This window comes from Chlorocebus sabaeus, chromosome 6 (assembly GCF_047675955.1).
Source record: "Chlorocebus sabaeus isolate Y175 chromosome 6, mChlSab1.0.hap1, whole genome shotgun sequence".
NCBI classification, from domain to species: domain Eukaryota; kingdom Metazoa; phylum Chordata; class Mammalia; order Primates; family Cercopithecidae; genus Chlorocebus; species Chlorocebus sabaeus.
In genome coordinates this window covers 15,249,993-15,276,119 of record NC_132909.1, presented here as the reverse complement: position 1 = coordinate 15,276,119, position 26,127 = coordinate 15,249,993, and the positions used below count along the sequence as shown (strand labels likewise).

The following is a 26,127-nucleotide window of genomic DNA, read 5'->3' as shown; positions in this document are numbered from 1 at the left end:
GTTTCAAAAAAAAATCCACATCCGAAGACTTGGAACACATGCATTTATTTTCTTGAAAAATGCACTGTTCAACGGTGATGCAGTTGATTATCTTCAGATGGAAAGCTTATTCTCGATTATCTGGGTAGCGCCCAGTGTCATCATAAAGGTCCTTCTAAGTGAAAGACAGAGGCAGGAAGGTCAGAGTGAGAATGATACCGCCTGAGAGACTCCCCTGGCCATTGCTTGCTGTGAACATGTGTGACAAGACAAAATTACAACTAATTTAGTTATATATGTAATTGGCTTTTATTTGTCATTTATGATTTGGGACAGCTCTCCCTCTACAGATACAGTGATGACTCCCCCTAGGCAATACAATAACATAACAGTGGGTTTTCTCAAATGCGGATCAGTAAACAAAGCCATAGAAATAAATTGATTGGTTAACATCAGAGTACTTCAGGTCACATTTTTTGGTAAAAGTTAAAGCAGAGGGAACTTCCTGATTATGCTCACTCAGGTAGACTGGAGTCTTTATTTTACAGAAAATTATGATCTGTTTTGAGAGCGACCTGCTTCCTTAAATTTTCAGTGGCAGTGTATAACATCTAGCATGTGTGGCTCTATTTTGGAGTGTCTGTACTCTCACTTAGGTGAGAATATGACCAAAACTTAAAGAATTACCATTAGTCTCAATAAAAGTAATTTTGGGCTTCCATCATTTCTTTTCTTTTCTTTTTAATTTCCTTTGTCTTTTACAAATTTTTTTTATACTTTATGTTCTAGGGTACATGTGCACAACGTGCAGGTTTGTTACATATGTATACATGTGCCATGTTGGTGTGCTGCACCTGTTAACTCGTCATTTACATTAGGTATATCTCCTAATGCTTTCCCTTCCCCTCCACCCACCCCACAACAGACCCCAGTGTATGATGTTTCCCATCCTGTGTTCAAGTGTTCTCGTTGTTCAATTCCTACCTATGAGTGAGAACATGCGGTGTTTGGTTTTCTGTTATTACAATAGTTTGCTGAGAATGATGGTTTCCAACTGCATCCATGTCCCTACAAAGGACACGAACTCATCCTTTTTTAAGGCTGCATAGTATTCCATGGTGTATATATGCCACATTTTCTTAATCCAGTCTGTCATTGATAGACATTCGGGTTGGTTCCAAGTCTTTGCTATTGTGAATAGTGCCACAATAAATATATGTGTGCATGTGTCTTTATAACAGCATGATTTATAATACTTTGGGATTATAAATATGTGTGTCTCTGCACATGAGCTAGGTCTTCTGAATACAGCGCGCTGACGGGTCTGGATTCTTTATCCAATTTTCCAGTCTGTGTCCTTTTATTGGACCATTTAGCTCATCTACATCTAAGATTAATATTGTTATGTGTGATTTGCATTTCTCTGATGTCCAGTGATGATGAGCATTTTTTCATGTGTCTGTTGGCTGTATGAATGTCTTCTTTTGAGAAATGTCTGTTCATATCCTTTGCCCACTTTTTGATGGGGTTGATTGTTTTTTTTCTTGTAAATTTGTTGAAGTTCTTTGTAGGTTCTGGATATTAGCCTTTTGTCAGATGAGTAGATTGCAAAAATTTTCTCCGATTATGTAGGTTGCCTGTTCACTCTGATGGTAGTTTCTTTCACTGTGCAGAAGCACTTTAGTTTAATTACATCCCATTTGTCAATTTTGGTTTTTGCTGCCGTTGCTTTTGGTGTTTTAGACATGAAGTCTTTGCCCATGCCTATGTCCTGAATGGTACTACCTAGGTTTTCTTCTAGGATTTTTATGGTATTAGGTCTAACATTTAAGTCTCTAATCCATCTTGAATTAATTTTTGTATAAGGAGTAAGGAAAGGATCCAGTTTCAGCTTTCTACTTATGGCTAGTCAATTCGCACCAGTTAGATTGGCGATCATTAAACAGTCAGTAAACAACAGGTGCTGGAGAGGATGTGGAGAAAGAGGAACACTTTTACACTGTTGGTGGGATTGTAAACTAGTTCAAACATTATGGAAAACAGTATGGCGATTCCTCAAAGATCTAGAACTAGATGTACCATATGACCCAGCCATCCCATTGCTGGCTATATACCCAAAGGATTATAAATCATGCTCCTATAAAGACACATGTACACGTATGTTTATTGCGGCACTATTCACAATAGCAAAGACTTGGAATCAACTCAAATGTCCATCAGTGACAGACTGGATTAAGAGAATGTGGCACATATACAACATGAAATACTATGCAGCCATAAAAAAGGATGAGTTTGTGTCCTTTGTAGGGACATGGATGCAGCTGGAAACCATCATTCTTAGCAAACTATCACAGGAACAGAAAACCAAACAGCACATATTCTCACTCATAGGTGGGAACTGAACAATGAGATCACTTGGACTCGGGAAGGGGAACATCACACACCGGGGCCTATCATGGGGAGGTGAGAGGGGGGAGGGATTGCATTGGGAGTTATACTTGATGTAAATGACAAGTTGATGGGTGCTGACGAGTTGATGGGTGCAGCACACCGACATGGCACAAGTATACATATGTAACAAACCCGCACGTTATGCACATGTACCCTAGAACTTAAAGTATAATAATAAATAAAAAATATATATATTGTTATGTGTGAACTTGATCCTTTCATTGTGATGTTAGCTGGTTATTTTGCTCATTAGTTGATGCAGTTTCCTTCTAGCATCGATGGTCTTTACATTTTGGCATGTTTTTGCAGTGACTGGTACTGGTTGATCCTTTCCATGTTTAGGGCTTCCTTCAGGAGCTCTTGTAGGGCAGGCCTGTTGGTGACAAAATCTCTCAGCATTTGCTTGTCTGTAAAGGATTTTGTTTCTCCTTCACTTATGAAGCTTAGATTCGCTGGATAAGAAATTCTGGGATGAAAATTCTTTTCTTTAAGAAAGTCGAATATTGACCCCCACTCTCCTCTGGCTTGTAGAGTTTCTGCTGAGAGATCTGCTGTTAGTCTGATGGCTTCCTTTTGTGGGTAACCCAAACTTTCTCTCTGGCTGCCCTTAACATTTTTTCCTTCATTTCAACTTTCGTGAATCTGACAATTATGTGTCTTGGAATTGCGCTTCCCGAGGAGTATCTTTGTGGCATTCTCTGTATTTCCTGAATTTGAATGTTGATCTGCCTTCCTAGGTTGGGGAAGTTCTTCAGGATAATTTCCTGCAGAGTGTTTTCCAACTTGTTCCATTCTACTACTCACTTTCAGGTAGAGGAATCTGATGTAGATTTGGTCTTTTCACATGCTCCCAAATTTTCTGGAGGCTTTGTTCATTTCTTTTTACTCTCTTTTTCTCTAAACTTCTTTTCTCGCTTCATTTCATTCATTTGATCTTCAATAACTGATACCCTTTCTATCAGTTGATCGAGTTGGTTACTGAAGCTTGTGTATTTGTCATGTAGTTCTCGTTTCATGGTTTTCATTTGTATCAGGTTGTTTAAGGACTTCTCTACATTGGTTATTCTAGTTAGCCGTTCGTCAAATCTTTTATCAAGGTTTCTAGTTTCTTTACGCTGGGTTTGTACTTCCTCCTTTAGCTTGGAGAAGTTTGATTGTCTGAAGTCTTCTTCTCTCAACTCATCAAAGTCATTCTCTGCCCAGCTTTGTTCCATTGCTGGCAAGGAGCTGCATTCCTTTGGACGGGGAGAGGCACTCCCAGCTTTAGAATTTTCAACATTTCTGCACTGCCTTCTCCCCATCTTTGTGGTTTCATCTACTGTAGGTCTTCGATGATGGTGACGTACAGATAGGGTTTTGGTGTGGATGTCCTTTCTGTTTTTGTTAGTTTCCCTTCTAACAGTCAGGACCCTCAGTTACAGGTCTGTTGGAATTTCCGTGAGGTCCACTCTAGACCCTTTTTTCCTGGGTATCAGCAGCGGAAGCTACAGAAGAATGAATATTGCTGAACAGCCAATGTTGCTGTCTGATCATTGCTCTGGAAGCTTCATCTCAGAGGTATACCCGGCCATGTGAGGTGTGGGGTGTCAGTCTGCCTCTAGTGGAGATGTCTCCCAATTAGGCTACTCAGGAGTCAGGGACCCACCTGAGCAGGCAGTCTGTCCGTTCTCAGATCCCAAACTCCATGCTGGGAGAACCACTACTCTCTTCAAAGCTGTCAGACAGGGACATTTACATCTGCAGAGGTTTCTGCTGCCTTTTGTTTGGCTATGCCCTGTCCCCAGAGGAGGAGTCTACAGAGGCAGGCAGGCCTCCTTGAGCTGCAGTGGGCTCACCAAGTTCAAGCTTCCTGGCCACTTTGTTTACCTACTTAAACCTCAGCAATGGCAGGTGCCCCACACCGAGCCTTGCTGCCACCTTGCAGTTAGATCTCAGACTGCTGTGCTAGCAATGAGGGAGCCTCGATGGGCATGGGACCCGCCAAGCCAGGTGCAGGATATGATCTCCTGATGTGCCGTTTGCTAACACCCTTGGTAAAGCACTGTACTATGGTGGGAGTGACCTGATTTTCCAAGTGTTGTGTGTCACAATTTTCCTTGGCTAGGAAAGGGAATTCCCTTCCCCCTTGTACTTCCCAAGTGAGGTGATGCCTCACCCTGTTCCACTCCCATTTGTTGGGCTGCACCCACTGTCCTGCACCCACTGTCCAAGATATCCCAGTGAGATGAACCTGGTATCTCTGTTGGAAATGGAGAAATCACCTGACTTCTGTGTTGCTCACGCTGGGATCTGGAGGCTGGTGCTGTTCCTATTTGGCCATGTTGGTGCCACACCCCCACTTTTCTTTTTTTTTAATGGAGTCTCGCTCTGTGGCACAGGCTGTATTGCAGTGGCATGATCTCGGCTCACTACAGCCTCTGTCTTCTGGGTTCAAGTGATTCTCCAACCTCAGCATCCAAGGTAGCTGGGATTATATTGCGGCATCTGGCCAGCAGCCCACAATGCAACAGGCCTCTTTCTTTGTTCCCAGGTGGATTGCCAGGTCAAGAAATAAAACACACACACATGATAGTGAAAGTTGGGTACAGGGGAGGTCATTGCCTTCTGGTCCTGTGATGCCACCAATACACTGGATATACCAGCATTTATTATTAAGTTTAGTGAGGGCGGGGGTAGGTTAGTGAGGGATTCATGGTCGTTTGATTATGAGGTGAGATGGTCACATGGGGATGAAGTAATTCTTTAACATAACATCAGTATGCAGAAGTACAGTATACAGAGATAAGAATTTATAACATAGTGTGGGCGTCAGCAATTTCTAACACAGTTGTAAAACAGAAACACAGTCTATCTATATCCTATGATTAGCAAGATATTAATCAGCAGATTAGGCAAGATACAAATCAACTACAATAGAATAATTCAAAGAAGAAGCCAGAAGAGTCTAGTCATTTTAACCAGGCAGCACATTTGTTGATTTTTACAACTGAGTCTCTATAATACCCGATGTATTTATCCATGTGCAACAAGAAGTGTCAGAAACTGCACAGGCTCCCACTTGTTAGCTGGTAGAGAGCAATTCTATTTTCTAGCATTGCATGTCTATGTTAAATTAAAACAGAGAGTGAGAAGAACAGGCAAGTATAGAAGTAAAGCCTAAAAAAAAACTCCATACATTTGAGGAAAAAGTTGAGTTAAAGATGCAGCTAAGGGCAGTTTTTGGGTGGGCTAAAGGATCTCTTGTTATGTAAAAATGTGTAGGCCAGGTGTGGTGGCTCACACCTGTAATCCCAGCACTTTGGGAAGCCAAGGCGTGTGGATCACCTGAGGTCGGGAGTTCGAGACCAGCCTGACCAACAGGTAGAAACCCCGCCTCTACCAAAAATACACAATTAGTCTGGTGTCATGACACATTCCTATAATCCCAGCTACTAGGGAGGCTGAAGCAGGAGAATCACTTGAACCCAGGAGGCGGAGGTTGTAGTGAGCCAAGATTGTGCCATTACACTCCAGTGTGGGCAACAAGAGAGGAACTCCATCTTTAAAAAAAAGTGTGTTTGACATGATGTATCTCACACTGTTAACTTACTCTCAGAAGCTACTTCTTGTGAAATCCTAAGTACAGCATTATTTTGGAAAGCAAAGGAGACAGGCATAAGCAAGGACAAATTAAGAGAGGTAAGAGTCTCATCATGATTGATAGTCTTGTTCTGACATCTTGAGAAAAGCTGTCCACAGTGTAACGTCATCAACTTGCTGTCTTTGCAGTTTAAGTGTCTCTAAGTTATGGTGTTGAACATTTGGTGAGCTCTGAAGGGCCCACACCTCAGACACGAGGGTTTTCCCATGAAATTTACATTGAGTTGTCCACCTCCAGCTTATATGGCTTCAGGAACAGAGCTGTTCTTGCTCTTAATGATTTCATTGGAAAAAATGAATTGGAAGAAATAAAAGAATTCAGGGTCCAGTCCAGTCTACCAATGGATTATAAATACTCAAAGATAATGAACAGTGGTTCAATATGGTAACAGGTGTGCCACAGTTTTTCTTTTCAAAATAATGTCTCTATATAGGGGTCTCTATTTTTACCAAGGATAATCCCAGTAGGATGAATTTGTTTGCAAAATAGGTTGAGTCTCACCGAACTTGCCTAGATTTTTTACCTAAATGCAGCAAGAGTAGCAAGGGACCATAGAGGCCCTTTTTAAACTTTGCTTTGCTAGAAGTTTTATAAGACTCTCAGATTAAACTTTTAAAAATATCTTGAGACTGGGAAGCCAAACAAAGGCCAACTTCAGACTTTCCCTGCATTCCCTATGGGTTTATTCTATGTATATTCTCAAATAAAACATCCCAGTCAAAGCCTTAGTAATATAACCAATGTTTTCAAATGTATCCTGTTATAAAGAGAGTAGATTCTTACTGAACTTGTGCAAATAACTTTATTACCGTAAGCATATGAATCCTCATGAATAGTTTCCTAATTCTGGGGCACTCAGATTCGGAGCAAAAGCAAATGTTTCCATTTTTGTTTACAAAAGTATACTTTATCACACTGCTGTAAAGTATAAATAGCTTAAAAGAGAAAGTTCACAAATCTGGAGATTAAAACATACAAAGAAGCAGCACATTCTCAAATAAAAAATTATGAAAACATCTTTTTGATTATTTAGCCCAATAAAACAGATGATTTTTTTCTTCTTTGTCATAAATTTCATGAAGGTATCAGACTGTTCATTAAAATTTTGAAAGTTCTCAGAGAGTCCAGTGGTATGATCTTGAAGTTATCAGAAACTTGTATTCAAGAGTCGTTGTCAGAGTCTTTTCCATATATCTCCTCAAAGAAAAAGCAATTTTGGACTGTAACTGATTATAAATACTTCAAGGAAGAATCAAAGCAACTGTCTGGGAATGACAAAGATTTAAAATGACTATGGTTAAAAATCTAATGAGGTTTTTATTAGGCTGATTGTGGTAAAGAAACAGCTCACATAGAAATCTAGTTACTCCTGTGGCGTATGACACTATGACTGATAACATACTCGATTTCCAGAAATGTCATATAGTTTTCAGAGTACTAATTTTTTTTAATTTTTTCATTTTTATTTTTATTTTTTTGAGATGGAGTCTCGCCCTGTCACCCAGGCTGGAGTGCAGTGGCACGATGTCTGCTCACTGCAAGCTCCGATTCCCAGGTTCATGCCATTTCCTGCCTCAGCTTCCGGAGTAGCTGGGACTACAAGCCCCTGCCACTACACCCGGCTAATTTTGTTTTTGTATATTTAGTAGAGCTGGGGTTTCACCATGTTAGCCAGGATGGTCTCGATCTCCTGACCTCATGATCTGCCGTCTCGACCTCCTAAAGTGCTGGGACTACAGGCGTGAGCCACCGCGCCCAGTCTAGAATACTCATATTATCAACATTCCCATAAATATTATTTAGAGAAGGTTTAGCATCACTTATCACTCATTTGAACATGTTTTATATATATTATAACATACCAAATAAGGTGGCTTTTCCATTCAGCTTCTGTTTCCCAACTGGATCACTGAGTTCTTCGTGTAGCCCATTAATAATTAGGGCCGAAAAGTATAGTCTTATGTACATTGAAAAAAGTCCTTAGGTAATTCCTTTTTAAGTATTTTTAATTACTTTTTAACTAATTCCTTTAGAAGTAATTCCTTTTTAATTACTTTTTAAGTAATTCCTTTAGAAGTAATATCAGGTACTTTTACCTGAAAATCATTGATTTAGTTTTAATTTCTACCTATTACAACAAGAGTTCTCCATCCTCTTTACATGTTTGTAGTGTCAGGGAAGACTTAAAAATTACCGGTGCCTGGGTCCCCCACCAGACCTTTAAACTGGAACTAATACGTGGGGCTCGAGCATCCACTTTTAAAAATGTTTTCCAGTGATTCCAATGTGTAGCTATATTTCCCATCAGATTTCTCTGGTTTCTTGTGGCCTTCACTTTTTTTCTATTTTGGTATCATGATTATTTTCAGGTCTCATTTCCTGTCTTAGGCTTTATGTCTCCTGGGGTAGAGACCTTGCCTTCTTCATTTCTGTATCTTTTTGGAACACGTGAATTGGTCATAGGAAAAGGTCTCAATCACACATACATTGTGTTCTGAGTCTCAGGTACACAGGCTAATCCTAAAGTCTTTGTTCTGCACGAGGTCAGAGATTACTTGTGATGAAGGGTGTGGTTAAGTCTGTAGTGCAGAGGGTGGAGGGGAGTTCACCCTGGTTTTAGGCATAGCATTGGAAGTAAGAATGTTATGTTATGTCTATGTGGGTGAAGGGGCAGAGATGTGTCAGGAGACAGTTCTAACTAGGATGGAGGAATTATACTAGGAAGTAGAGGTAAAGGAAGTGAGAAGGATTAATAAATAGAAAAAAATGTGAACTTACCAAATAGGCTAGAGTAGATGCCTGGAGATTCCTGATTAAATGAATTAACTAGATTTTAGGAAGGTAATGAGGCAGTCGTATGCAAGGAAGGTTTCAAAGTCTGGAGGCAAAAAGTCAAGCAACACTTTGAGAAGTGGTTGAGCTTTATGGGAATGGAGAGAATTACACTATTGAGAGATGTGAAAAATAATGAAGAGGGTTTCAAAATGTGAAATTGTGTTTCTCATTTGAACGAGCAGAGGCTGGAGATAATTACGTTTAAAAGACACTAGGGTACAGGGGGCATAAAGGCCAGGGAGAAAGGAAACTGCAGGAATTAGTGTTAAGAAGCAGGAGTTTGGTGGAGGAAGGAGGAGATCCAGTCCCAGATACAGGCAAATAAGTCTTCTCCCTCTCCCAAGCATGGCAGTCAGCCCTTCAGGAAATGGGACAAGAGAAAAGGCCATCATACCTGCCAGTTTTCCCGAAATACAGAAATGACATCACGGCTGCTATATCAGATTAAGACCAGGATGGACGTCCTAATTCTACAGGAGCTGTCATGGAAAGAAAAGCAAAGAAAAGAAGGAATGGAGTTGATGTTATTTTACAGGGGGGAGCCTCAGGAACAAGCATGTAACATGAGGTACTCTATAATTGTTTCTTCAAGGAATACATTATTTCTGTTGGAAAGTTGATGGGAGATGATTATATTCTTGCAGTTTTTTTCCCCTCTCACCATGTTTCTAGGTTGGTGATCAGTCCTCTGTCAATTCTCTACTGCACTCAGATATTTCAGAAAACTTTCAGATGTGAGAAAGGCTGATTGCTATTTTCTATGTCATTAGAACTTTAGACCTTTCCACCTTTTCATGGTTGCATCTTTTTCTCAGTGTCTCTGTTGTGGCAGCCATGAATCAGACCCTGCCAGGTCTCCACGCCAGGGACCTGATTGACAGAAGGCCCAGGTCAGTGCATTTCAAATTCACCACCTCCTTTGCACAGAAAGCTTTCTTCCCACAGGCTCCCAGCAAGGGCGTGAAAGCAATCCTAGTTCTCTCAGGCTCTCTTTAACTTTAATGGGTGACTGGTTGGAGGATTCCCTATCAGCCTTTCAAAAATTCTCTTAGAACTGCATTGATACCTAAAACTTCTTTCTCTTTCTTTTACACACGAGTCAGCTTTGCATAGTGGTCTGTGGGTTCTCCCATACTACCTTCATGCCTGCCCCACATTCCCTCACAGGTGTCTTCCATGATAAATTATCTCATATGTCCAATCCCAACCGGGATGCATCTCAGTTGGTAAAAAGTAACATACCAGTCTTGATTCTTTGCACTTAGCTTTTTTCCTTTCTCTCCCACAAGTAGTCAGTCACCATGTCCTAGCGTTTTATATGGTACCTCTTTTTCTATATATATATGGAAATAGGTACTGTTCAGGGGCACGTCCTATGTGCCAGGTCCTGTGCTAAATACTTTACCTGTACCTCATTTAGTTCACACAGTAACCCTGTCAGGTAGACATTATTTCCATTTTGCCAATGAAAAGACACAAGCTTAGAGTAGTGTAAAATCTCTCCTGGTGTCATATGGCTAGTAATAGGTGGATCTGAGATTTGATTCTAGGACTATTGACCTCAAGGCTAATGATGATGGAAGTAATATAACAGCTGACATTGGTTCGTCTGTGTGTGGCATCTTGTTTCATTGACTACATGAAACCTTTAAAAGAATGGTATGAGCAAGCTCTCTCCTACTTCAGGATATGAAAGAAGAACAAACTAAACCCGAGCACAGTGATTGAAGGACACAATACAGATTAGAGTGGATAAAAATAAAATGGAGAATGGAAAAAGAATAGAGGAAATTTATGAAACCAAAGTTGATTCTTCAAAGTAAAATCAACAAAATTGACGACCATTAACTAGACTGACTAAGAAAAAAAGAGAGAAGATTAAAATTACCAAAATCAGAAATGAAAATGGAGTCCGAGCATGGTGGGTCATCTCTTAATCCTAGCATTTTGGAAGGTCACAATGGGAGGATTTCTTGAGGCCCGGTGTTTTGACCAGCATAGGTAACCTGGGGAGACCCTCCCTCTACAAAAAAACTTAAAAACCAATTAGCTGGGTATGGAGGCATGCATCTGTAATCCTAGTATCTTGGGAGGCTGAAGAAGGAGAATAGCTTGAGCCCAGGAGATTGAGGCTGCAGTAAGCCATAATCACACCACTGTATTTCAGCCTGGGCTGGCCTACAAAGTGAGAGCCTGTCTCTCTCTCTTAAAAAAAAAAAAAAAAGAAAAAAACAAGTGAAGTAAAGAAACAGAAAATGATTACTACCAATTCTAATAAAATAATGATTATGAAAGTACTGTAAATAATTGTATGCCAATAAATTGGATAACCTAGATGAAATAGATAAATTCCTAGAAAAACACAAAAATATGAATGGAACTATAATCAGTAATAAGATTGAATCAGTAAAAGCATTTGATGAAATTCAGTATTTTTTTGTAATAAAAGCATTCTAACTAAGAATGGAAGGAAACCACCTCAACATAAAGGTAATACGGGAAAAACCCAATGCTAACATCATACTCTGTGGAGAAAGACTGAAAGGTTTCCCTGTATGAGCAGGAACAAGACAAGGATGCTGCTTTTGACACTTCTATTCAATGTAATATTGAAAGGTTTAGTCAGAAAAATTAGGTAAGATTTTTAAAAAGACATTCAAATTGGAAGAAAGGAGTAAAATTAATCTGTTTGTAGATAACTTGAACTTATATGTAGAAAATCCTAAAGATGGAACAAACCTATTAGAATTAATAAATGAATTCAGTAATGTTCCACAATACAAAATCAACGTTCAAACATCAGTCGTATTTCAATACACTAACAATGAACAATGTGAAGGGAAGTTAAGAAAAACAATTTAATTTGTATTAATATCAAAAAGAATAATATACTTAGGAATAAGTTTAACCAAAGAGGTGAAATGATTATACCTGAAATCCATAAAATATTACTTAATGATGACATCAATAAAATGAAAGACATTTTGTTTTCATGAAATAGAAGACTCACTGTTGTTAGGACAGTGCTACCCAAAGTGAGCTACAGATTCAATACAATTCCTTCAGAATCTCAGTGACATTTTTACACTAAAAGAAAAATCCGTCCTAAAATTTATATTAAATCTCATGACTCTAAATAGACAAACAACTTTGAAGAGGAACAATGAGGCTGGAGGACTCACACTTCCTGATCTCAGCATTTACTACAAAGCCCCAGTAACCAATACAGTGTGGTACTGGCATAAAGGAGGACGTAGAAATTAATGAGATAGAACAGAGAGCCCAGAAAGAAATTCTTACACATATGGCCAAATGATTTTCATCGACTGTGCCAAGATCGTTCAATGGGGAAAGGACAGTGTTCTCACCAAATGATATTGGGAAAGCTGGATATCCAAGGGCAAGAATAAGTGGAACCTTTACCTAACATCATATACAAAAATTAACCCACAATAGCTCAAAGATCTAAATGTAAGAGCAAAATCTATACAACTCTTAAAAGAAAACATAGGAGAAAACCTTCATGATATTGGATTTCACAATGATTTCTTGGCTGTAACAACAAAAGCATAGGCAACAAATAAAATGGATAAATTGAACTTCATAAAAATCAAAATCTTTTATATATTGAAGAACATTATCAAGAAAGTAAAAAGGCAACCCATGAAATGAGAAAAATAATTGCAAATTATGAGTGTGAAAAGAAATTAATTTCCAGAATACATGAAAAACTACAAGTCAACAACAGCAAACATCCAGAAACCCAATTAAAAAATGAACAAACGATTAAAATAGAGTTTTCTCCAAGGAAGATATGCAAATATCCAATAAGCCCATGCAGAATTCCTCAGCGTCATGAATACGTAGAGATATGCAAATCAAAACCACAATGTGACACCACTTCACACACTTTAGGATGGCTTTGATAAACAACAATGACAACAACACAAAACAACAAGTGTTTTCAAATAGATGGAAAAATTGGAGCTCTAGTGCATTGCTGATGGGAATGAAAAATGTTATAGCCACTGTAAAAAGTGGTGTGGCTGTTTCTCAAAAAATTAAACAATAAATTACCATTCGACCCAGCAATTCCACTTCTGGACATACTGCCTATAGAATGGAAGGAAATTTGAACAAATATTTGCACATTGATGTTCAGAGAAGCATTACTCACAGTAGCCAAAAAATGGAAACAACAGAAAAGTCCATTGAAAGATAAGTGGGTAGGCCAAATGAGGTATATGTATACATCAAAATGTTATTCAAACTTAACAAGGAATAAAATTCCAATATATCGTGCAAAGTGGATGAACCTTGAAGACATTATGCTCACTGATATAAGCCAGACACAAAAGGATAATTATTCTATAATTCCATTTATAAAAGATAGAATAGCCAGTTACATAGAGACAGAAAGTAGAATGGTATGTGCTAAGGCATAGGGGGAGAAGAAGTGAGAGTTACTGTTTATAGGGTATAGAGGTTTAATATGGTAAAAGGAAAAAGCTCTGGAAATAGATAGTGTGATGGTTACACAACACTAAATTGCACATTTAGAAATAGTTAATGATAAGTCTTAATATTAATACATATAAAGTGTCCTGGTAGTCTTACACTCTATAAATACACACTTTTTTCATTGCCCCTTTCCTGCCATGAAGAGCCCCAGAAGTGAATCTCACTATTTCTCCAAGTGTGCATCACTCACTGTCCTCTGTGCTGTGTCCCACATGCAGTGCCCACAGCCTCATACAGCCGGTGACTTCAGAGCCAGGACACAACTCAAGAGTCTGCCCCGAGGTTCCCTCTCTTCTTAATTCCCTGCAACCTAGGCTTCACTTCAACTGGCAGCTCGATTTAGCTGAATTCAGAACAGGCCACCAGGGCTCTTTCTCCATACATGCTGGTCTCACCCCAGGTGGAGTCAGGCAGGGCCAGTCACCAGAGAAGCCCGGAGCAGAGAAGGGAGCAGTCTGAGCTGCTCCTCCCTCATCCAAGGGGCTTCCTCCTCTCATTTGGGGGAAAAATGTGAGCTTGTTTCAAAACCTCAGATGTTCCCTGTAGCTCATGGAGTAGGTAAAAGAAAACAAAGACGTGGTGGACAGGGATGTGTGGCTGACAGCAAGAAGCAACTTGATCTTGAGGACTCTCCTTCTTGTCCCTCTGTGAAGCCTCTTCCACCACATAGGGCTCAGGGCTGACAAAGCCCCCTCCCTACCTTTCTCAGGCTGGACACAAGGTCAACCATGAGAAAACAGAAAAACAAGGAGAAAAGAGTCTGTAGAGACAAATTGGGAGGGTTCAGGAGGAGAATTTAGGATTTGCTTCTACCTATGGGGCACAGGCTGGGAATAAAAATGTTTTCCTGACTCTTCTCTGAAAGCCAGATAGACTCCACCTAAAACACTGTTGACAATGATGCAGGGATCCACTTACGTAAGACTTTGATCCTCCTGAATCTGTAACGTTCCCTGCCAGTGGCTGAGTTACGAGCAGCGCAACGATAGATCCCACTATGCTCTGTAGTAATTTGGGGGATAGAGAGCTCTGATCCTGATTGCAGAAATTTCCCATTAACCGTCCAAGAATACTCTGCCGGTGGGTTAGAGTCCGCGAAGCAGGACAAGTAGAGGGTTGTTCCTGCATCGTAATAGGTAGTTGCAGGCAAAACCAAGGGGACGTCTGGACCATCTAGAGTAAAGAGAATAAAGCCACAGGTGATGTTGTCCGAGGGAAGGGGATACTCCTGGTCTCTTAAAGGGACACAGTGTCCCTCTGAGTCAAGACGCACCCTCAAGGCCCAGCCAAAACCCTTCTGTCTTCACTGAGACAAGGCCTGAGGTATTCACCTGTTCCTCCCATCACAGGCTGTAGACCCCAAGTCTCCCATGATGAGCAGCCCCTCCCCTTATATTCTTGGTTAAGGCTGTGCCTACCCAGATTTCCCCAGGGCAGGGAGTCATGGCCACCTCGTGTGTCCAGAAATAAAATGTCTGTACTTGAACCTGAGAGACTGAGATGCCTGGCCTCTGGTTGTTTGGATTTTAGCTGGTGGCCTGGCCCACCAAACATACAAAGGACATCTAGGGTGACTGGGTCACTGCAGATGCTACCAACTCGGTCCCATATTTCACATTCATAGGGTCCTGTGTCATTTCTTATGACATTGGTTAGAATAAGGATCCTGTTTTTACCGGGTTCCTTTAGCCTAGGACTGACCGGGAGGCTCTGACCATTTACCCTCCACAAGTAGGTGTAGCCCTCAGTCTTAGGTTCACAGGTTAAGGCTACAACATTCTTATTCTCCATGGGATTGAAGTTGTTGCTGGTGATGTAGGGCTTGGGCAGCTCCGCTGTGTGGATAACAGAAGTTTTTCCTGTGTGGCACCTTTGATTCCTCCACAGGCATCCTTCAATCAGAGTTAACATCTCCCACCTCTCAGCCCACCCGAGTCCTTGAAAGTCAATAGCTGGTGCGTGTGTCACGAGACAGATGCATGATGATCTAAGGGCTCAAAGACTGTGAGGCCACCTGCTCTGTCTTAGGGAAGCACAGATTTTCTCAAGTGTGAATTCATCAGCAGTGTTGGGTCATGGACAGACACTTCAGTGGGAGTCACAGCCCCTGGTACCCCTACCAGTCCCTCTCCAATGAACTGACTGGCTGGCTCACCTTGGGTTCCTTACCTGGAATGTGCAACTGCTGAGTCCCTTCCAAATTCCATCCTACTTTGCCCCCCTAGATGTGATTTCTCTACGGCTTCCATTTCCAAGGACATTCTAGAGATGAGTAATAATGGGACTTCCCATTGGCCTGAAACCCTGAAGATACTGAGCAGCCTGGCCTGGGACTGGATGTTTCAGCAGAAAGAAGACAGGAGAGACTAGAGTCAAGCCTGGAGGTCAGTTCAGTCATCAGGCCATGGAGGCACAAGGTGGGGCAGTTTTTTGCAGGTGTTTCATGATGACTTACTTGAGCCAGTGACCTCCAAAGATAGAGCAGAGTGCAAGGAATGATCTAGAAAGAGTGAAGGGGACAGACAACAGCTGGTGACCCTGGAGCAGAACCATGTTCCCTGTTCTGGGTTCTTTAAGTTTCCTCTCCTTCTGCAGAGGGCAGGTGAGGACTATGTGGATCTTTCCAGAAATACATGTGGATATTTGCAAATGCAGAACTGACTGGTGGAAAGGGTGGGAATGAACTGCTGGAAATCTGGTCCTCATGGACCATGTGTGTTTGATGGATATGAGACAAATTTGGGGAGAAGTTTTGGAAATATTTTCTTTTATTGTACGCTCTACTCTCTGATTCCATGGGTTTGACTACTCTAGGGACCTCATGGAAGTGAATTCTAGAGTGAATCTGAGAAGAGACTGCTGGTTGCCAGGAGCTGGGAGTGGGGAGAATCAGAAGTTGTTCATGGGTGTGCAGTTTCAGTTATGCATGACAGGGAGGTTCTAGAGATCTACTGTACAGCTCGATGCCTACAGTTCACACAGATTGAGTGTTTCTTATGCATAAGGCTTAGGACAAAAAGTGTTTTGGATTTCTGACATTTCTTGATTCTGAACTATTTGTCATATACTTACTCGTTTAGCATCCCAAATCTGAAGGATTCAAAATCTAAAATGCTCCAGTGAACATTTCTTTTCAACATCAGATTACTATGCCAAAGTGGGAGGTGATAGGCCAAATACATTCCTGCCCTTTTTTTTCTCTCACCATGATTGTAGCTCGGTAATTAGTTTTTGGTCAGTTCCATACTGCCCAAGCTGCACTCATATTTTTGAAGGCTTTGGGATGTGAGAGAGGCTGAGTGCTACTTTCTATGTCATGAAAACTTTCCGACTTTTCATGGTTGTATCTTTTTCTCAGTAACTCTGTTGTGGCCATCATTAATAAGAGCCTGTCAGGTCAGATTTAATACAGATGTTTGTAATTCTGCAAAAATTGTTACTGGGATTCGGGTAGGGGTTGCATTGAATCTGCAGCTCACTTTGGGTAGTATTGCCATCCTAACAATATTGATTTTTCCAATCCATGAAAGTGAAATATCTTTCCATATATTGATGTCATCTTTAATTTCTTTCAGTAATGTTTTGGAGTTATCAGGGTATAACACTTTGACCTCTTTCGTTAAACTTATTCCAAAATATTTTATTCCTTTTGATGTTAATGTGAATTGAAATTCTTTTCTTAATTTCCTTTCAGATTGTTCACTGTTAGTGTATAGTCTAAAGAATGATCTAGAAAGAGTCAAAGGGACAGGCAAAAGATGGTGGGTTTGAAGTAGAAACATATTCCCTGTCCTGGGTTTTTGATTTTCCCTCTCCCTTAGCAGAGGGCAGGTGGCTCTTCCCTGATAGGCAGATAGAATTCACTGGAAAACATATTGCCAGTGCTCCAGGGATCCACTTACAAGGGACTACGATCCTTTTTATTATGAGATTTGTCCCACCAGCGGCTGAGTTATGGATGAAACAGACATAGACCCCTGTATGTTTTAGTGATCTGGGGGATAAAGAACACTTGTGCTGATTGCTGGAACATCCCATCAATCAGCCAAGAATGCTCTGCCAGTGAGTGAGAGTCTGTGAGGCAGGAGAGCTTGGGGACTTCCCCTGTGTGCTAATAGGTGTACGAAGAAGAAATGGTGGGGGCATCCAGGCCATCTGGAGCAAAGAGAATAAAGGCACAGCTGATGTTGTCAGAAGGAAGGGAAAATCCTGGTGTGTGGAAGGGCCACAGTGACCCTGTGAGCTAAGTCACAACACTGAACTCCCAGCCAAATCTCTGCTGTGTTCACTGATCTGGAGCCTGAGACATTCACCTGTTTTTCCCATCGTAAGCTGTAGACCCTGAGTCTCCCATGACAGGAGCAGCCTCTTCTCTCCCATTGGTGATCAAGCCAAAGACTAGTCTTAGTAGTCATGGCCAGCTTTGATATCCAGGGGTAAAGGTCTCTGTACTTGCACCTGAGAGGGACTGGGAGGCCTGGCCTCTGGTCATGTGTATTTGGGATGGCAGCCTGGCTCACAGAGGAACAGAAGATACTCACAGAGGAGATTCAGGGTGACTGGGTCACTGCGGCTGGAACTCACTGGGTTCTTCATTTCACATTCATAGGGTCCTGCAGTATCCTTTGTGACACCAAATAGACTGAGGGTCCTGTTGTTTTCGGACAGCTGCAACTTGCGACTGATAGGGAGGCTCTGACCATTTATCCACCACAGGTAGCTTACATCCTGAGTGTCAGGATCACAGGATAAGATCACAGTCTCCGCGCCCCCCTTGGGGTTTAAGTTGCTGCTGGAGATGTAGGGCTTGGGAATATCCACTGTGCAGATAACAGAGAGAAGATTGCCCTGTGTGGCACCTTTGATTCCTCCAAAGACATTTTTCAATCAGAGATGACATTTCCCACCTCTCAGCCCACCCAAGTCCCTAAAAGCCCACAGCAGGTGTGTGTGTTACAAGACAGATGCATGGCAATCTGAGGGCTCAGAGATTGTGAGGCTGCCTGTTTTATGTGGGAGAAGCACAGATTTTCTCAAGTGAGAATTGAGCAGCAGCATTGAGTCATGGAAGGACATATGACCAGCAGTCACAGCCCCTGGTGCCTCTCTGAGTCCTTCCCTCTCCAACTGCCTGCCTGGCCCACCCTGTGGTCCTCACCTGCAGCATGCAGTGCTGGAATCTTCTTAGTTTCAGTCTTACTTTGTCCCCAAGGTATGCTTTCTCTGCAGTTTCCCTTTCAAGGACATCCTAGAGATGGATGATGGAACTTCCCATTGTCCTTAAACCCTTTGGGTACTGGGAAGCCTAGCCTGGACTGGGTACTTCAGCAGAAATAACACAGGGGAGACCAGAGTCAAGCCTGGAGGTCAGTTCAATCATCAGGCAGTGGAGCCACAAGGTGGGGCGGTTTTCCCAGCTGTCTCATAGTGACTGACTTGAGCCAGTGACCTCTAAAGATAGAGCAGAGTCCAAGGAATGACCTACAAAGAGTGAAGGGGACAGGCAAGAGCTGATAGCTTTGGACCAAGACCATGTTCCCTGTTCTGTGTCCATGATGTTCCCTTCCCCCTGTAGAAGGCAGGTGAGGACCATGTGGATCTTTCTAGAAATACATGGGGATGTTTGCAAATGCGGAACTGACTGGTGGAAAGGGCGAACATGAACTGATGGTGGAAGTCTGGCCTCCATGGACCATATGTGTTTGGTGGCTATTAGAACAATATTTGGGAAGAAGTCTTGCAGATGCTTTCTCTCATTAGACGTTCAATTTTTTGATTCTATGAGTTTGACTACTCCATGTACCTCATCTCACTGGATTCCAGAGTGAATCAGAGAGTAGAATAGTAATTTCCAGGAGCTGGGGTCAGGGGAATAGGGCATTGTTCCATGGCTGTGTGGTTTCAGTTAGGCAGGTTGAGGATGTTCTAGAGATCTCCTGTACAGCTTCATGCCTATAGTTCATGCAGATAAAGTGTTCCTTATGCAGAAAGTTTAAAACCAAGTGTTTTGGATTTCTAAATTTTTTTTTTTTTTTTTTGGGAATATTTGCAGTAGATATACTGGGTCAGCATCCCACATCTGAAAAATTTAAAATCCAAAATGCTCCAGTAAGCACTTCTTTTTAGCATCACATCAGCGGTTAGAAGTGTTGGATTTTGGAGCATTTCAGATTTTGAATTTCCGGATTTGGGATGCTCAATTTGTAATACTGCAATTTTCCCGAAAAAGTTCTCTGGAGTTTAGACCTCATGTTATGTTCTGACTCTAGTAACAAAAAAAAAAAAAAAATTGGAGGAAACATTAAAATGTTGTCATAAGTGGAAATTTTTACTGATGGTCCAAACATCTAAGATCAATTGCTGGTAGGAGTATTTCTCTTGACACCCAATTAAGGTTTAGGTGTGGGGTGAATTCCAGCAGGATCACATTATGCTCAAAGAAAGATACCAACCATGATTTGAAATTAGCAACTCCTTAAGTAGAGAGAATCCCGTTAAAAGGACAGAACTGGTCAGTGTGTCAATTACATAAAGGAGGAATGATGCCGAATTAAAAGAAGTGATGTGTGTTATGGTAGTAAATATAGAAGGAACTTCCTGTTTCTAATTTCTGTGCAGAGTTAGGAAAAATGGGGAGGAGCCCAGAATAGGTATGTGAGATGCTTACTTCATTTTCTATTCATCTCAGAAAATACAACTCGAGTTTCAGTTTGTGTGAATTAGGAAGAGTCTAAGTGAGACGCCAATGGCTCATGTGTCCCCAACACGAAGAACCCCACCTTATGAAAATGGCATCATCATGAGGAAACAGTTGTATGTGGCACAGGCAGTAAAAGCACCAGATAGCACCCACCTGGCCACCTGCAACAGCTCCCCGAAACCACCAGTATTCCCATTACGTGTATTTTAGAGCCTTGGTAGTAATCCCACAACTACAAAGTTTAAATTGTCAATACAAAATGTTGAATATGAAGTAGAACATGTCGTTCCACTTTTTTCCCCCACACTTTTTGAACTTTCCTGTTTCACTTTTGGAAGTTTCTATTGACACATCCTCAAGCTAGGGATTCTTTCCTCAGCTGTGTGGAGTCTACCAGAAAGCATCAAAAGCATTCTTCATTTCTCTAACAGCTCTTTTTTTTTTTTTTTTTTTTTTTTTCTGAGATGGAGTCTCGCTCTGCTGTCCAGGTTGGAGTGTACTGGCATGATCTTGGCTCACTGCAAGCTCCGCCTCCCTGGTTCAGGCCACTCTTCTGCCTCAGCCTCCCGAGGAGCTGGGACTACAGGCGCCTGACACCACGCCTGGCTAATTTCTTTGTATTTTTAGTAGAGACGGGGTTTCACCGTGTTAGCCAGGTTGGTCTCGATCTCCTGACCTTGTGATTTGCCCGCCTCAGACTCCCAAAGTGCTGGGATTACAGATGTGAGCCACTGTGCCTGGCCATCTCTGAGGGATTTTAATGAGTTGTTGACTTTTGAGATTGTTCAGCTTTTTACTTACTGTTAGAACCGAGTGACAAATTTCAAGCTTCTTATATACCTGTTAGGAAAGCAGAAGTCTCTAGGAAGTGACTGGGAATGTGAGCTCCACAGTAGGTTGAGGATGGAGTCACGAGTGAAATGGGTGAAATCAGCCCATGGGCTTTGGAGACTGCAGGCCTGCCCAGCCTCTGACACCCTGGTGAGTCAGTACAAAGATTACAACAGTAACAGCAAACTGGCATGGCTGACTCCATCTGGCATCTAGTCTCGGGCTGGCTGTCCTCACTCATTCCTGGACATAGGCCAGGCTAACCATGGGAGGAATTTAGTCTATGGCTTAACTTTGAAGCAACAATAATACCAGTTCCTCCATAACACTAATTCCCTTATTTTGCCCAGGGATTGCCTTTGTAAAACTGGTGAAAGACCATGAGACTAAGATTATAGGAGGGAACTGAATTCTGTTAAAATGGAGGCACAGTTTCTCTAATCCCTTACTGCTCAAATGTCATTTGACCAGAGTTTACAAAATTTGTAACTCATTGCTCCTCTAGATAACATCACTATTGTAGAACCTGAGATTGGTCTTCTGAGATGTTTCTCATTCTTTGCATTCTGGTAACCCACTGACCTCATCCATACCCATGACTAATGGCCCAGCCAGTCACATGGTCCCCACCTAGAGTCAGATTTGAGCACAAACAGATCATTTCCCTCCGCCCGCATGATTCCATCCCCAAACAATCAGCAGTACATATTTTTTAGTCCTGTGCCCCTGAAACTATCCTTGAAAATCTCTAACCCCTGATCCACTAGGGAGGCTGATTTGAGTAATAATAAACCTCCGTCCTCCTGTTTGGCAGACTTGGAGTCATTAAAATCTTCATTTACTGCAAATCACCATCTGGATAAATTGGTTTTGTTTGTGCAGGAGGCCAGAAGAACTTGTCTGGGAATTATAAGAGTGGATGGAGGAGCTGCCTATCCCTGTCCCATGGTCTTGTCCACAGATCAGCCTCACAAAGGAAAGAGCCCTGGGTGGGGATACAGTGGAAGCTCATTCTCTTAGCGACCTGGGGACATTGGCTTGTGATGAAGCCTGGCAGGAGTGCAACTCAAGGTGATTTCTGTGTCTTTCCTATTTCCTGGGAGGTGGGTCAGGCCACAGTGTTAGCAGGAAGGGAACAGAACAGTCAGCCTAGTTAGAGGGAGTGTCTGGGGGAGGCCTAGGGGTGGAGGAAGAAGCTGTGCAGGACAGGGTTTGCCAGTTAGAATGAAGTGGGAGGAAGATGAGGGACACAGAGAAGCAGAGAGAGGCAGAGACAGCATGGCAGTGAACAGTGGGGCCTACAGTGACTTCAGAGACCCCAAGGACCAGGTACCCCCAGTTCCACAGTCCAGGACTAGGGAATCCAGAAAACCCTCCAGTGACCAAAGAGCTTCAGAGTTACACATGAGGTGGGGTGGCTTTAGGGGCAAGAGGTAGTGGGGGCATGAAACATGGGTGTCAGCCTCTGAAGGACAAGGGACAGGTGTGGCTAGAACTTCCTAGGATTCTGCATCCAAGATTCAGCCTCTAAAGAGGTTATCGGTCATTCATTTCTTCATTCAATTCCTTCATTTGTTATGTGAGAGCTCCTGAGTGTGTGTCTCTCACTGGGCCTGTGCTGGTGCGGGGTGTGAGTGCGGAAGGAAAACAAGGTCCTGTCCTTTATCCTGTTATGCCAGTGACATGGACACTTTGGTAAACAGAGGATTTCGGGTTCAGTGATAGGAGTTAAGATCTGAGGGGGAGGCCTGGACATTTTTTGCACTGACTCTGACAGTTGAGGCAGGTAATTTAGTTCTGGAGTGCAGACTAATCAGCTGAACAATTGCTCTCACTCCTCTGAGGTTTGGATGCCGAACATGAGAGGATTTGAGCCAATAAATGACTATGGGGTCCTTGGAATCCAATAAGCCCTCACTTCTGGTGGAGGAGAGGATGGGCCTGTGACTGCAGACAGACCTCATGTGACCCTGATCTGCCTTTTGTGTTTGTGTGACTCTGGTTCAGTGACTGTATCTTCCTGTGCCTCAGTTTTCTCTCAGTCAAATAAGCTAAATGGCAAATGGACTGTGGCTTTTCATGCTATCGTTGAATAAATTGTAAATTCTTCACAGTCATCGGACCTAATGCGTGGCACAGTGGAGGTGTTCACACAAACAGCATTTATTATTATTCACTTTCATGAGAGAGCACCTTTAGGTCAGATCCCTGTGGACAAACTGCTGCCAGGTACATTTTCTCTCTTCTGTTTCTGCTTCTGGGGACATTAGAGTTTCTATGGAGTGTCCTAAGACTCATAAAGCAGTTGGCTGATGGCCTATAAAGCTTGTCTTTCTGTCCTCTCCACTCTGAGTCTCAGGTGAAGGAAGCCCTGTCCTTGCCCAGATGAGGCTCTGAGGGCTGAGCCCTGGCAGTGAGCAGCTCCAGGAGACACAGTCCTCAGACAGCTGGTAAATGCTTGGTCCCAGTAAGCCCTGCCACAACTGAGCCGTGGCACAGGCTCCTCAGCTTTATCTGGAGTAGGGATTTAGGGACAGGGGTCTGGGGTTGAGGTTTCTAGGGCTGAGCTTTTCTGAGAGTATCTCAGGGGGCCTCTTAGGCAAAGCCCTACTCAGTTCTCCAGGGTCTTTCTCAGGGTCAAGTTTATGAAGAGGACATGAGGTGCTTGGCTGAGACTGGTCTCCTCCTGCTGAGCACCCCCCCCCCCCCATCAGACTGTCCTTCCTGTGCAGCAAGTGTCTGCAGGGTCTGGAGGCAGGAAAGGAATTCTGATCTGTTGAGGATTGTCTCCTCTGTGTGTGTCCTGCACTAAATGCCAAAATCCCAACATGGGACATAACGCAGAGAGGGACACAGGCACAGTCCAGGCCTGACTATCCTGTGTGTGCAAAGTAGAAGTGACCCCCACCCCCCAACACCCAGGGATCATGTGGAATCACTCACCGTATAAGGTGAAATGTCCAGTTACTCCTTTAGTCTCATCACCTTGCTTTATGATTTCTATGGTGTAGGATCCTGTGTCCTTCTGGGTGACATTCTGGATCAGCAGGGATGCATTGGAATATACTGTTTCTCGTCCACTGTATGCAGGCCCAACTGTAATATTTTTACTGTCTATTGCATATGCAATAATGAATTGATGGTAGTTCGTTATTTGCCCTTTGAACCAGACGTAGCCAGTAAGATTCTGGGGCAAATTCTGGACAAGTAGAAGAATATCTTTCCCCTCGGAAACTTTGGTTGGCTGGGCTTCAATCGTGACTTGGGCAGTGGTGGGCGGGTTCCAGAAGATGAAAAGTAATACTAGGAGGTGGAGAGAGTATCAGTCAATATTGAGAACTATGTATTGGGGTGAAAAGATGGGGCCCTGGGTACTGAGATGATCTCTTCAATCATCAACCTTGAAGACACACACATACACACACACACGCCCATTTTGTGTGTGTGTGTTATTGTGTTTGTGTCCTACTGTCCTACTTGGTCAAGGTCAGTGGCACCACCCTCATTCCTTCAATGCTTCTGACCTCGGCATTTTTCTCTTTGGAAATCCTCTTCCCCAGAGGTCTGCACGGCTCCCTCCACACTGCCCTCAGGTCCTGCTCACATCAGGACATCCTCAGACTTCTTTCCTGACACCTCCTTCAGAGATCCTGGGTCTTCCCTTTCTGACCTTTCCCTGCTCTGCTCCCTCCGGAACTCTTGTCAACACCTGACCTCACATTCTAGATCTCTTTGCTTGTCTGTCTTCCTGCCCATGAGAGCGTGAGTTCCGTGAGGACAGGGACTTTTGTGATCTTCGTTGCACCCCAGTGCCTCAGAGAGACTGTAGACTCCTGTACATGTGAGAGGGCCCTCCATGCCCAGGGTGTTTTGTTTGCTTTTCTTCTTTGTTTCCCCAGTTGTTGAGGTTTTTTGCTGTGGACAATGTTTCATGCCCTGCTTATATGTTCATTTGAAGTGTCATCTGATAATAGTTATTATTATCATTTTTCAAAATGTGGTGACCAGTGATGATCAACCAGCAAAACAGAACACTTGAGAATTTCCTATCTCTTACCAATTCCCAGTTCAATGTGATTTTCCTGTTTTGACCCCTATCCCTCTCTGGCATATTTTCCCCTATCCAGGCTCCAACAGTGCCTTCTTTCCTTTTTTTTTTTTTTTTTTTTTGAGACGGACTCTCGTACTGTCGCCCAGGCTGGCGTGCAGTGGCGCGATCTCGGCTCACTGTAATCTCTGCCTCTCAGGTTCATGCAATTCTCCTGCCTCAAATTCCCCAGTAGCTAGGATTACAGGAGCACACCACCACACCTGCTAATTTTTTGTATTTTTAGTAGAGACTGGGCTTCACTGTGTTGAGCAGACTGCCCTTGAACTCCTGACCTCATGATCCACCCACCTCAGCCTCTCAAAGTGCTGGCTTATTTCATTTTTTAGAACCCCATCCTCTCCAGGAGACCCCATCCAATCATTCTGCTTCCTCCTCCTGTCCTCTCCCAGGAAGTTCTCTCCTCACCTGTGAGCAGGAGCTCCTTCCAGGTGATGTGCAGTGTGCAGGGAGGCGCTGACAGGGGCCCCATGGCTTGGGCCGCCTGCGTGTTCTCCTCTGTAGAGATGAGCCTGAGATCCAGAAACTTTCTGAGCACGGCTGTCAGCTGTGCTGTCCTTCCTCCTTCTGTGCTGAGCCTCTTCCCGGGGCAGGAGCACTTCTCAGGCTCATGGGTGGGGTCTGTTCCCAGGGCATCTCTCTGTCCCCTCCCCTCTCAGTCCTGCCTCCTTGTCCCTCCTTCTCTTTTTCCTTTTGTCTGTATATCAGGTCCCCGGGAATTGTGGAGGCCTCTGTCTTTTTCAGCACTGATTCTGTCACCAAACCTCGGCACACACTGTGTGCAGAAACACAAACACACACACAAAAGAGACACGCACAGACACACACAGTCACACACATACCCTGTAGGTTGGGCAAGCGCAGTCCTGGGCCTCAGCCTCCTGTTATCCCCATGGCTCTGGGTCGCGTGAACATTCACGCCCTTTGCCCTCTTCAATCCCATCTGGCTCTCCCCTTCAGTGAAGGAGGCTGGAGCTCTACCAGGTCCGTGTCACAGTGACACCCCATTGTGCTGTGGGTGAGCTGTGTGTCGTCTGGTGAGAGGGACGTTTCCTTTCTCTA

General features: G+C 42.9%; 1 protein-coding gene across 1 annotated transcript; it reads right to left on the bottom strand.

Annotated features, from left to right (window-relative positions):
- Window positions 1-14,306: 14,306 nt before the first annotated feature.
- LOC140711767 (pregnancy-specific beta-1-glycoprotein 2-like) lies at window positions 14,307-25,625 on the bottom strand. The gene is made up of 4 exons (XM_073015733.1): window positions 25,474-25,625; window positions 23,901-24,260; window positions 17,968-18,246; window positions 14,307-14,599 (listed from the first exon to the last, which is right to left on the bottom strand). The coding sequence occupies exons 1-4, from the start codon at window positions 25,535-25,537 to the stop codon at window positions 14,307-14,309; spliced, it is 996 nt and encodes a 331-aa protein (XP_072871834.1). The 5' UTR covers window positions 25,538-25,625.
- Window positions 25,626-26,127: the final 502 nt, after the last annotated feature.

Bases quoted from the DNA above. Each gene is read 5' to 3' on its own strand.
- LOC140711767 (XM_073015733.1), bottom strand. From the start codon at position 25,537: ATGGGGCCCCTGTCAGCGCCTCCCTGCACACTGCACATCACCTGGAAG. The intron at 24,261-25,473 runs GTGAGGAGAGAA...TCCACCTCCTAG, and splicing joins GAAGGAGCTCCTGCTCACAG to TATTACTTTTCATCTTCTGG. The intron at 14,600-17,967 runs GTGAGTATCTTC...TCTTTACTCTAG, and splicing joins AGTCACCCTGAATCTCCTCT to ATGGTCCAGACGTCCCCTTG.